This window comes from Condylura cristata, unplaced genomic scaffold (assembly GCF_000260355.1).
Source record: "Condylura cristata isolate star-nosed mole 26May11 unplaced genomic scaffold, ConCri1.0 scaffold00008, whole genome shotgun sequence".
Classification (NCBI taxonomy): Eukaryota; Metazoa; Chordata; class Mammalia; order Eulipotyphla; family Talpidae; genus Condylura; species Condylura cristata.
The window spans coordinates 20,631,989-20,644,834 of NW_004567109.1; the positions used below are offsets into that span (position 1 = coordinate 20,631,989).

Below are 12,846 nucleotides of genomic sequence, written 5' to 3' on the forward strand. Positions count from 1 at the left end.
TTTACTAAAGTCCTTGCCACAAACCCTTCGAGTGCCTACAGTTCTGGGAGAATAGTCAGATAACATTGGGGGCTAGAAATGATGAGAAAGATAATGGTTGGTATATTATTTTCTAGCCTCAGCTGTTTCAGTTTGCAAGTATTCATTTCCCATTTCTCCTCTTTAATTATAGGGAGCCTTTTTACTAATATGGGCTTTTGTATTGCAAGCAGAAAGGAGAATTAACCAGATGATACTACAGAGCAATATAGCAGTTAAAGTTACAGTTACAGATTTGTTTAAAAAAAGATTTCTTTTTCTTTTCTAAACATTTTACTTAATTAAAAATGCTACTAAAGAGTCATTATTGCTTTTGGGTGTAATAATAGTCGTGTGGTTATTTTTTTAAATAAAAAATCCTTAACTTTAGAGATACATAAAGAAGTGTTATGGAGAAAATGATATGTGCGGAATTTGCTTCATAATAACGGGGGGGTGGAGTGTAGATGAAACAAGGTCAGCTATGAACTTGATAACTGTTGAAACTGAGTGATGGGTTCCTAGGGTTCATTATACCATTTTCTTTTTTAATATGTATTTGAAGTTTTCCATTTCAAAGGGAAAAGCAAAGCAATGTAAAATTACCATGTAATGCAAATACTAAAAATGAATTGTTATCTAGAACCTGTGACATGTTAGGTGAAGTGATTAAGAATACTGAGCCAGATCAGCTGAGTTTGAATTCTAGCTCTACTACTTAAAAAGTCTGGGCCCTCCCTGGTGGTGCAGTGGGTTACAGCACAGCACTAAGAAGCTAAAGCCACTTCAGCATGAGTTTGATCCCCGCCCAGGAGCTGACCCAGCAGATTTCTCCTGCCCCACCCACTGTTCCCCTCAGCAGTGAACTATGTTAGTCGACCTGTTCTGCTCCCCACTCTGTCTCTGGTGAATCCTCTCACTGTTCCTGCACCTCTGGCCTATATCCCAGCTCTGTATGCGTAAATAAATGTTTAAAAAACAAAAAGTCTGCCTTGGGGCAAGTGACTTAACTTCTCTGGGCAGTTTCCTCTTTTGTAAATTGAGGAAAAGAATAGTATATATTCTATATTAATTTATACTAAGTTAATACAAGTAAAACAATAATTATTAGCTATCAATGTTCTTTGAGAAGTTCTACAAGTAAGCAAGAGAAAGTAGACACCCTAGGAGAAGGATAGGGAATATCTGGAAATAGACAGTTCACAAGAGAAACCCGGTGTTTTACATACGAGCTTTTCTGCTAGCAGTCAGAGATGCAGGTAAAACAATAAAATACCACTTTACACCCATCAGATTGGCAGAAAATAAAAAAATCTGAAAGTACATAAAAATGTAGGCGAGCACGTAGAATGGTGGGAAAACCTCTTCAATGCCCTGTGGGTGGAAGTATAAGCAGTTTGACAAAATTTAGATTGAAAAGTCTCCCTTATTTAGATTAGAAAAAATGCCCCTCAGATGACCTAGGATTCCCATCTTAGCTGTATTCCCTAGGGAGACTTGAGGACTCTGAGTCTGAATATGAAAGGGGCACCCTGACCTTTACCTGTTTCTGAAGTTGGTAATGAGCAGTGGATGCCTCTAGCCAAGCATTTCTGATGAGCTTCCCTGTGCACTCACCTGCTTCCTGAATGCAAGTTTCAAAGTCTGATGCCTTCTGTGGTAGGGTAAGGTCAGGTAGAAACTTCAGGACATGAGACTCAAGTATCTATTTGCTCATGCCTTGAGACCTGCAGACTTGGGGCTGAACTCCTCAGCATGGTATTCCAGCCCCTCCCTGATCTGTCTGGGCTTTTCTCCTGCATTAGTTCTGTCTTAACATGACGCCAAAACTCTTCTTATTGCTGTTTCAGCTTATTTCAACTTCCAGTTTTGTTTACACCTACTTCCTATTTGGAATTCTCTTCTTTGTCTTTGTTCTACAGCATGAGCTTTGATCTTGCTTCTTTAGGAGAAATGTGTGTGTGTGTATAAATCATTCAAGCCCATATTTCATTTTGCTGCATCATTGCCATTCTCTTTGGACCTTGAATTATGTTAAGTTTCATATAATTTACTACATATAGCTACATATAAAGTAAGGTTGTTTTTTTGTTTTTGTTTTGTTTTGTTTTTTCCTAGAAACTCACCTTTAGGAATAGCTTTATATTTGCCCTTTAATAAAATCTCTCTTGTTGGGCTCTTACTGGGCTATCAGTGATATTAAAGTCAGTTCATAAAAACGGATGAATGAATTTGCTGTCACCACCTACTAATTCAACAGACATCAATTTTTATAGATACCAACTCTTATAATTGTTTAAACAAAAATGAGAGACCAAAAACTAAGAACATTTCATTTAGTTTTGGAAATATCATCTTCTAACTTAAAGTGTTGAGTATAATTGTGCATTTGTCAAGAGATGGACAAAAACCAACTGAACTACTGAGATGGATGTGACAATAATCCCATTTTTCTCACCCCGTTCACAGTCTAGGCAGGACCCTGATCCTAAGAGGGCATTTTCCCTTTTTCTGAAGGAACCGAACACGTCCAGGTCTCATTACAACTATGTGGAAAATTGAAAGTAAAGCTTCCCCTGAAACTGTTTCAGTGCTGTATCCAAAGATACTGGCCAACCCTATCACATTGACTGTGGATGTTCTGAACATGGAACTCAATCAGAATTTCTTCTGTAGGTGAAGAACTCAGATACTCAGGTTTCATTTTGCTTATTCAGGCTCTGTCCTTTTCACTTCAGCAGTCCAATTTCTTTTCCCATTTTGTATGTGTAGTAACAACAGTGGAAGTATTGGACATATCAGCACTGGGAGGCCACTGGAATAAGTCACCAGAAATGGAGCTGGGATAGAACGGGTGCAAGGGCAGCGCTGTTTAACCTGATTCACAGACTGAGGGCTTGGGCACTGGGGTGCATTGTTTGGGCCTCAGCCTCCGAGTTTATAGGTAGCGCCTTGTGTTTTCGTGTGCTTGGAGTTGATTGAGTTTTAAAGGATTGACTCGCTGATAACATGTGCTAGAGATTGAGTGATACAAATTAATTTACAATATGGATTATAACTGCCAGGTGGTATTGAATTGACCACTCAGTGCATGTTGTTCCTTTACAATATCTCTTTGGGAGACAGCTGATCATCTGAAGAATGTCAGGTGACCGTGGAGCCAGAGCAGAGGAGTGGTGGGTGAAGGATGGCTTTGTGGGGTGACCTTTACCAGGTAGCATTGTCAAAGTTTGGTAGCCCGAATCCATGTCTAGAAATGCATCTGTCCCTGTCAAAGGGATGAAAATTTTCTTGAATCTGCTAATTGGACTCCATATTTATCCTCAGTCTCTCTTACAGGCAGCTCTTGTTCATCTCTGTAGACTTAATACTTTTTGTCTCATAGTTTTTCTTAGTAAGATTTATGAGGCTGTAACTTTCTTTCATACTCAATAAAGCATTAATGTTTATCTGATTATAAATAATCTGGTTATAAAGTAACTCTTGCTAATGTTTCATTACACTTATCACGAGTTGAGTTTCTGTGTCTAGTATTCAGAGACTTGGAGGCACCTTAATGTTAATTGCACCCCCTTACTTACCTCCAGAGAGGCTCTAGTTTCTAGGTGCTGCTTCTGATGGGGACCGTGGGGACCCCACTGGCATGTGGTGCTCTCCCCTCCCACCTTCCTGGCCCCTCAGTTGTGCTGGACAGACTGTTCTGTTACTGTGGGGGAAAGGCCTGTCCTGACTACTCATGTCACCTTGCTGCTTATGATGACCCTCTGAGAAAAAATCCTTTTATTTTAAATATGATAAATATAGCTACTAGAGACTTCAGTAATTTGCCTGAGGGCACATTCCTAGTAAATACCTCCATTCAAATGCATGTCTCTCTGGCACAAAAGCTTATGCTTTTTCTTTTTGATAAAGATTATTTTATAGTTTTCATTATGTAAAAGTGAAATGTGCTCATTATTTAAAATTTGAAAAAGTGTTTGCCTGTAGTTCCACTGCAGGGGGGCAGCCATTGCTAATGTTAACCTGACTTGTGATTGTATATTTTGCTTTGAATTTGCTAAGTTTGCTGTTAAAAGTGGGTTTTCCTCCGAAGTGTATTTTTCATTTGATTTGTAAACCAAGTGATTGTTAATTAAGCATGTTGCCTGGCCACCACCTGAGTGGAGCAGCACTGGGTGGAGTGGGTGACAGAGGGCACAGCCCTGGGCTGGAGAGGCTCCTTGCCCAACTCCCCGCATCCACTTGGACATGTCCAGTACAGGGAGCGCGCCCGCCTAGTGACCACTACTCAAGTCGTTACAGTTCTGATTGTCTCTTAGGAAACCTACAGTCTTCAGGAGATAAGATCAAACAAATGAAATAATAGCCAGTGATACATGCTAACATTTAATTAAATGGTAATACAGACTGTCAGTGCTGTGGGAGTCAGACAGACAGCAACTGAAGGAAGACCAGCTCCCACACAGGGAGATAGGGATCCTATTTGTTGAGCACAGACAGCCCTGTTTCTGGGCCGGGCACTCTACTACATGATCTGACTGGTTATCACAGCAATCCTGGAAAGGTCAGTACTGTTCCCAGAGAGGTTATAACTGAGGCCTGACTTAGAGTTGGTGATGTTGAGATTCAGACCCAGGTCTGTGTGGAATCAGTGCCCTGAACATTCTTCTCATTCTGTCATCTCTCTAAAGTAGGTCCTGTGCTAAATTTAGGGAGCTTTCTTAGAATAACTTCCCTTTTATTTATTATAAAATACACATGATATTTTCTATAAATGTATTTATTTTCTATAATATATTTTTCTTTAATAAATTTTCTATACACAGACATTACCTATAACTACCAATAGAGACAACTTACTACTAGTTTGGTATATTTATGCTTTCATACTTATGCATCTGTCATATTAAATATGTTGTGTGCAAGATACATATATATTTGTATTTTTATATATACTCGAATATTTTTACCTCATACAAAAATCAGTATTGACGTATTATTTTCCTTTTTATAAGATGTGACCATATCCCTGTCGTGAAAATCGTCTAAAACCTACCTTTTTTTTTTTTTTAAGATTTATTTTATTTATTCGTACAGAACTGGGGTACAGGCCAGAGATGCGGAGGGTGAGAGGATTCACCTGGGACAGAGTGGGGAGCAGAACAGGCAGATCATGAAGTACACTGCTGAAGGGAGCCGCGGGCGGGTCAGGAGAGGTCTGCCGCGCCATGTGGATCTCCTCCGGGGCAGGCGGGAATCGAACTCATGTGGAAGTGACTCAAGCTTCTTAGTGTAGTGCTTTAACCCGCTGCACCACAAGGGAGGGCCCTAAAACCTACCTTTTTAAATGCTAGGAGAAGTCTACCATCTGTAGGTAGTATAATATATATAAATAGTTAATCCTTTATTAGAGTTTAAGTTCTAGCTTTTTGCTATAATGTTGATCTTGTATATGTTTAGACTCCTGGTTCAAATAGCCGTCCAGGAAAGTTAAGTCATTTATACTCTCACCTGTACCCATAGAATAACAGTGTTAGACAGTCTGTGCAACACTGAATAATATTATTTAAAACAAAACTTTTGTGACTTGATAGGTGAATAAAAGATGGCTTAGGGTTTTAATGTGCATCTCTTTGGTAGCCAGAGTGAAGGTGTTGGGGTTGATTGAAGCACTTAGCTCTCCCTCTTCTTCTGAGAGCTTACTGCATCAAAAAAGTGACGGTTGAAAGGCCTTGTCTTATTTATACTAAACCATTCCGTGTCCCATCTTTTGGCAGATATCTGACATCTACATTAGTGGAGAGTCAGGAGACATGTCAGCCAAGGAGAAGCTGCTCCTGTGGACCCAGAAGGTGACAGCTGGTTATACAGGAATTAAATGCACCAACTTCTCCTCCTGCTGGAGCGATGGGAAGATGTTTAATGCGCTGATTCACAGATACCGGTAAGTGCAGTGGCATTTCAGTATGCCTGAGGGGCTTTGCCTCATCACTGGTTTGTGATTAGTTGTAACGCTACCTTTCTGTCCAGTCTGCAGTCAAGGCTCTAATTAAATTCATTGAGAAGAGGAATATGTATTGAACTCTTGCTATTCTAGGCACTGGGCACACAGAGCAGGGAATAAAGTAGCAGAAGTTGCTGCTCTCCTGGAGCCAGTCCACTTTCTGGGCGATGGATAAAGCTGTGCCATCATACCCTGGTGGGGTGGCGAGGGAGGGAGTGCAGCAGAGCTGGGCTTTGGGCGAGGTGGATGGCCCTGGCCTCTCTAGGGGGCAGTGAGCCAGCCGTGCAGGCCTCTACATGTTTCATTTGGAGGAAATAATAAGAACTGAAATGCGAACTTGCTTGGAGTGGTTGAGGAGCAGTGAGTGGGTGACTGGAGGGAGACCAGCGAGGAAGATGGGAGTTTTGAATAACAACAACAAAAACAAGGTTGTCGTCTTCCTGGTGATAAACACATTTTCACTCATTCGGCATGTTTAAGAAGTTTTCCCGTGAAATCTAACAAACTGTTATTATGTAAGTTTAGAATCTGGGGCCAGTACGCACCTCGTTTGTGAAAAGTGGGATTTATAACCTTGCAGACCTCCTCCTTTAACTCACTCAGTGGTTTCCCGCTCTGGGTGCTTGATGGTTTACTCTGGGGACCCTCATGTGACATGCAGATGGTGGCCTTTCATGTGTCTTGTTGGGCTTTTACAGACCTGATCTGGTAGATATGGAAAGGGTACAAATCCAAAGTAACCGAGAAAATCTGGAACAGGCTTTCGAAGTGGCTGAAAGACTGGGGGTCACCCGGTTGCTGGATGCTGAAGGTGAGAGTCGACCACAGTTGAGTACATCTGGCCTGTAGTCACCATGCTTCCTCCGTCTGGCCCCTTTGATCTAAGAGATTTTGTACCCTTTCTCTCTCAGATGTGGATGTGCCATCTCCAGATGAAAAGTCTGTAATCACTTATGTGTCTTCAATTTATGATGCCTTCCCTAAAGTCCCCGAGGGTGGAGAAGGGATCAGTGCTACGGTAAAAGAACACTTTCATAAAATACCTGCACACTGATTTGTTTGGGTGGAGTGTATGGTCAGGCCCTGTTGTTGAAACATCGCTGTAGATGGAGCACTGTTGTGCAGAGCAGAGCAAATCCACGTCGCCTTATGTACACGGTCTTAGCCCTTGGCCCCTGGGAGTGAGGCTAGATGTGGCTACTTTCGTAGCGTCCACTGTAGACTGTTCTATGAGTCAGGAAATTGAACCCTCCATGAGAGCCCTTGAGGAGCTTTGAAACTGGGACTGAGTGTTAAACTGAGCAGCTGTCAGCAATTAGAGGGAAGATGCCTGGTGTGGTCTGAGCTGGCCTGTGCCGCTTTCCCGGCGCTTGTTTTGCACACTGCTAATCAAAGGCATGCGATCTCTACTTTTTGGCAATAGGAAGTAGACTCCAGGTGGCAAGAATACCAAAGCCGAGTGGATTCCCTCATCCCCTGGATCAAACAGCATACAATACTGATGTCAGATAAATCTTTTCCCCAGAACCCCGTTGAACTAAAGGTAAAGTCATGGTTTAAATGGTTTGTTTTTATGAATGTATTCTAGGATGTAAGTCTCAGAACTTATTGCTGGCTTCTGGCTGAGATGATATGGAAAATTGGAGCAGGTAGCGTGCATCCATTCATTCACTTACCAGATGTTAATTTTTCAGGCACTTTATAACCAATATATACACTTCAAAGAAACAGAAATTCTGGCCAAGGAGAGAGAAAAAGGAAGAATTGAGGAGTTGTATAAATTGTTAGAGGTAAGACAGCGTGTCCCTGCTGGCTTGCTCCAGTGTTGCTTCTTTCTTAGGTTCCTTGAGTCCTCATCCCTGCCTGCACTCACAGCGGAACTCTCAGGGTGGCACAAGCCCAGTGTCACTCTCAGGCTGGTCTTGAAAATTGTGTAAAGGGGCAGCATGAACCAGCTGTATATATCAAAGGGTCTCTTAAAAAAAAAAACGGCAGACATTTGTTCAGACATTCGCCTTTTCCTGTTTCTCAGAGGGAAATAGTTTCTTTTTCTGAGGCGAAAAGAAAAGGAAAGAGACTTCCATTTACATTTTGGTTCCCAGAGAACTAGAAGCCATAGAAATGGGATCTGACCATTCCTCAGCAGGGGCTGTTGAAAGAACCTTAAAGTGTGGCTGGGATGAAAAGATTTAGTACAGGTAGCCCCTGTATTTTAGAGGTGATTTTTCTGTTCTCACCTCAAGACGAGGTGCTTCTGAATATTCAGTTGTTTTTTTTCATACTAGAGAACAGGAAACACTGCTGAGGGCCTGGGAAGAGAAGCAAGAGGCTGTGTGCAGAGAACCCATAAACCCGGGGCCTGGGGCGTGGCTGTGCTTTTTTACCAAGAGTGTCTCTGGCTTCATAGGTGTGGATTGAATTTGGCCGAATTAAACTGCCTCAGGGTTATCATCCTAATGATGTAGAAGAAGAGTGGGGGAAGCTTATCATCGAGATGCTGGAGAGGGAGAAATCCCTCCGACCCGCAGTGGAGAGGTGGGTCTTGAACCGGAGGGTCTCGTGTGCTCTACTGGGCCTCTGGGAGTCCTGTCCTGACTATGGATTTTATCTTTCTTCAGGCTGGAACTGCTGCTACAGATTGCAAATAAAATCCAGAACGGTGCTTTGAACTGTGAAGAAAAACTGACACTAGCTAAGAATACACTGCAGGCTGTGAGTCCTCTGACTGTCTCACTTCTTCTGTCACCTGTTTTCCACGTCTTGCCATGTGCTCTAGTGGTTGAAGTTAACAGCTGGGGGACCAGTGTGTCACTTCCTTGCTCCTGGCCCTGTGGCGGGCCCTGGAGGACAGGAGCCGCAGAGTCCTCCTGCTCTGACTCTCCCTTTCTCTCTTAGGACGCTGCTCACCTGGAATCCGGGCAGCCAGTGCAGTGTGAGTCAGACGTCGTCATGTACATTCAGGAGTGTGAAGGTCTCATCAGGCAGCTGCAGGTGGACCTGCAGATCCTGCGGGATGAGAATTACTACCAGCTGGAGGAGCTGGCTTTCAGGTGAGGAGCCCGGGACTCAAAACGGAGTCAGCTTACTTCGGAGCCTTTCATTAGGAATCCGTCACCAATCTTGTAACTTGGATCTTAGCAGATGCTGTTGCAGTGGGGCTACTCTAGGTATGGGGTGGGGGTGGTGGGGAGGTAAGAATTCTTGTGTTGGAAGACATGTCCCTAATTGCAGGCCCTGCCTCTCTGTCGCTGTAGGCATGCCTGCTCACGGAGGTACCTTATCGCACCCTTGCTTACTTTAGAGTGACCAGCCAGGGTGTGGTCCCGCATCTGGTTTAGAATTTCTGGTGACCCAGCGTGCCGTTTCATAGAGGAGGGACCCAGAACCCTCAGAGGGAATGAGGTTGTCATAGTCGCATAGTTTGTACAGAACCCAGGCTGAGACCCTTGTCTTTTGACCCCTAATCCGTTGTTCTATTATGCCATACAGAAGTCTCATAAACAGGTGTTGGGTTGTTCCCCACATCCCCTCCAGTAACATTGTAGTTCAGCATTTCACTCAAAGACAACTCTGAATGATGAAGATGTTAATATCACCTTGCATTCATATAACACTTTCTTTTTCAAAACACTTCGGATATGATCTCATTTTTATTTTTACCTCACCCTTGTCAAATGGATAGGGAAGATTTTATATCTTAAAAAGTGCGATGCAGATTTGAATCTCTCCTCCATTTCAGAGTCATGCGCCTGCAGGATGAACTGGTCACCCTGCGTCTGGAGTGCACGAACCTGTATCGGAAGGGCCATTTCACTTCACTGGAACTGGCACCACCCTCTACCTTAACCACTACTCACTTGAAAGCAGAACCTTTGACCAAGGGAACCCATTCTTCCTCTACCTCCTGGTTCCGAAAGCCCATGACTCGGGCTGAACTTGTATCTATCTCTTCTTCTGAAGATGAAGGCAACCTCCGATTTGTGTATGAGCTGCTGTCCTGGGTGGAAGAGATGCAGGTGGGTGTGCGCTCCAGGCGCTGGTGCCGCCCCATGACTCAGGCTCCAGCAGGCCGTCCAGCGAGACCCAGCCAGTCTGCCCCTCTCATAGGTCCTCTTAATTACTCATGCTGCTAGGGAGCCATGCCCCGTTTCTGAATGTTAAACAAGCTGGGGTCACCTCATATCCTCAAAAATCTCACACTGACTAGCTGAGGCTCCCTAATTTGAAGCCCTTTGAGAACTCGCGCCTTCAGCAAACTGCATTCTTAGTGGAGCAAGGAGAGAAATTGCAACAAATCTTAGCTGTATTTTCTGAAATTCCTTTATTGGCTGATGAGTCAATTCTTTTCTTTTTTAAAGAACATTTAAAAAGGACAGTTTTATTAGGAACAGGAAAAGACAAGAGGCTGCTTGCGTACAGGCCAGGAGGGAAGAAAGGCTGCCGGAGGGCCAACTCTTCACTCTTCGTTGTTGGTCGTAGCTGTGAGGGCTAGAAGTGAGGCTGCTGTGTTCGTAGTTCAACGCAGGCACTACTTTCATGTTTTCTAGGATAATTAATGGTTCAAGGTCAAGATCATCCTCCTCAGCCTTCTTACCTTTTATTTGGTATTAAAACTTTCACCCCCCAGTAACGGATTTCCCATATGCCAATAAGTACAAACATCCAAAGACACTATTTTAAAGTTGTCGTCTATTGGCCAGTAGTCAGTGCCATGGATGATGTTTAATATTTTCAGATATTCCTTTCACATGTCCATTCTGCTTGTGAAATGAAGAGACTCCTCAAAGGGTGAACTGTAAAGTCAAGCACCTTCAGTCTGTGGAAACACCATCCTGGCTGGTCAGATCAGGAGTTATCCCCACAAAGCAGCAGCAAAAGTTTGTCTCTGCTGCTGCAGTTGGTAGGGTTTATTCTGCTTCTGTGATGGAGATGGTTGAAATGCCCTTTTGCTCAGTCCTTAACCTCACACCCCTGGTTCAAACATTGATCCTGCTCAGTTTCTTTTTTCTTTTCTTTTTTTTTTTTTGCCAACTCAGCAGTAAATTCTTAAATGCACTTTTCCATTTGTAGATGAAACTAGAGCGAGCCGAGTGGGGCAGTGACCTGCCCAGTGTGGAGCTGCAGCTGGACACACAGCAGCACGTCCACGCCAGTGTGGAGGCACTGGCTTCCAGCGTCAAGGAGGCCAGGCTCTACGAGGTGTGTGGTGGCCAGCCCACGCGTGTGGCTGTCTCTATGGATGAGGGGCTCCGGGGAAGAATGGCAGCCACGTTCTTGTAGCCACTTGACACAGATCCCTTTTCACACACAGTGTCCCTCTTGCCCTGTGAAATAATCTTGTGAGGAAAGTATTTTTATGAGAAAAATGATACTGAAAGCTAAGGTGAGAATTAATAAGTAGGGGGTGTAGTTTCACAACTCAGGGCCCCTCCAAAAATTCATGCTCTTCCACTTTGCCTTCTGCACGTAATAGAGAAATGACCTGCTCATGAGCTTCTCTTCCTCATGCGTTCTGCCTCCCCATTTTTAATTTAAAGTCTGCTCTTTGTAAAAGCAGTTGAGTGGTTGGGGAATCATCAGGCATAGTTTCTATTTAGAGCTTCCCAGAATTACTGTATTGAGGCCTGTCAGCTGTATAAACCCTGTTTAATGGATCCTCACTCAGTTTTGTTTCAAGCTATAAAGTCAGACCCAGAGATTTGATGTCTAAGCTTCTGTTTTCGCAGAGTAACTAGTCCCAATATGTATGCAGGTAAAATGTTCACATAGATAAATCCATCCTATAGATAGATAGATAGATAGATAGATAGATAGATAGATAGATAGATAGATAGATAGATAGATAGATAGATAGATATAGTTTTTCTAATTTTTTTTTTCTCATTCCTTTCTTATCAGGGAAAAATGTCTCAAAATTTCCATACTAGTTATGTTGAAACTCTTGGAAAGCTGGAGACACAGTATTGTAAACTGAAGGTGAGTTTTAACTAATTCTTTTTGTTCTATTCATGGCAAACATGGCTCCCCTCAAACAACTTTCTGCTGTATATCAGAAGGAGTATGGTTGACCCTATTTAGTTTTTCTGTTTATGCCATGTACTGTGCAATTGTTCTTATTATGTTCTTATTATGGCATTTCCTCCAATTTTCTGGTGCGTCAGAAGTCACTCACAGAAAGTTTTGAGTAAGCCTAGTTTATCTGAACTATGTTGATTTACCAAAGTAGCAGCTTTATATGCTTTGAAAAATTAATACTAAAAGCTGGAGATTAAGAAGGAACAGGGATTCCTTTTTCTATCCATCGTCCTTCATTCCCGTCTTTGAAGACTGTGTGGAGTAACACAAGCCCAGAATCATTCTTTATCCAGGGAACCCTACAGAGGCTTGGGGTGTTCTAATTTCAACTAGGACTGACAGTGGCTCTGGGAGTCTGTTACAAGATGTGTACTAGATTTGAGTCCATGGAGAAACACCCAGAGATCAAAGCGCGACCCTATTTATTCCCTGCCTCACTCTTCGCTTTGATGTCCAGTGCTACACAGATGAAAGATAGTCTAACCCTGTTACTCTTCTTTGCCTAGGAGACTTCCAGCTTCCGGATGAGGCACCTTCAGAGCTTGCATAAATTTGTCTCCAGAGCTACAGCTGAGTTGATCTGGTTGAATGAGAAGGAGGAGGAGGAACTGGCCTATGACTGGAGTGACAACAACCCTAATATCTCAGCCAAAAGAAATTACTTCTCTGTGAGTCTGTCTCTGCAGTGTGATGGCATGGAGGGGACGAGGGGCGGGTGGGCTTGGATTTCTGGAGCTGCGTGCTGCTAG

General features: G+C 43.1%; 1 protein-coding gene across 1 annotated transcript in view; it reads left to right on the forward strand.

The window, feature by feature from the left end:
* MACF1 (microtubule-actin crosslinking factor 1) overlaps positions 1-12,846 on the forward strand; it is a 297,509-nt gene that overhangs the window by 148,722 nt on the left and 135,941 nt on the right. Inside the window, exons 7-18 of the mRNA XM_004678829.2 lie at positions 5,796-5,962; positions 6,721-6,833; positions 6,934-7,040; positions 7,446-7,565; positions 7,717-7,812; positions 8,430-8,557; positions 8,641-8,734; positions 8,918-9,072; positions 9,762-10,038; positions 11,093-11,221; positions 11,921-11,998; positions 12,604-12,765. Coding sequence (XP_004678886.1) covers positions 5,796-5,962; positions 6,721-6,833; positions 6,934-7,040; positions 7,446-7,565; positions 7,717-7,812; positions 8,430-8,557; positions 8,641-8,734; positions 8,918-9,072; positions 9,762-10,038; positions 11,093-11,221; positions 11,921-11,998; positions 12,604-12,765 — 1,626 coding nt within the window. The remainder of the gene's footprint in view (positions 1-5,795; positions 5,963-6,720; positions 6,834-6,933; positions 7,041-7,445; positions 7,566-7,716; positions 7,813-8,429; positions 8,558-8,640; positions 8,735-8,917; positions 9,073-9,761; positions 10,039-11,092; positions 11,222-11,920; positions 11,999-12,603; positions 12,766-12,846) is intronic.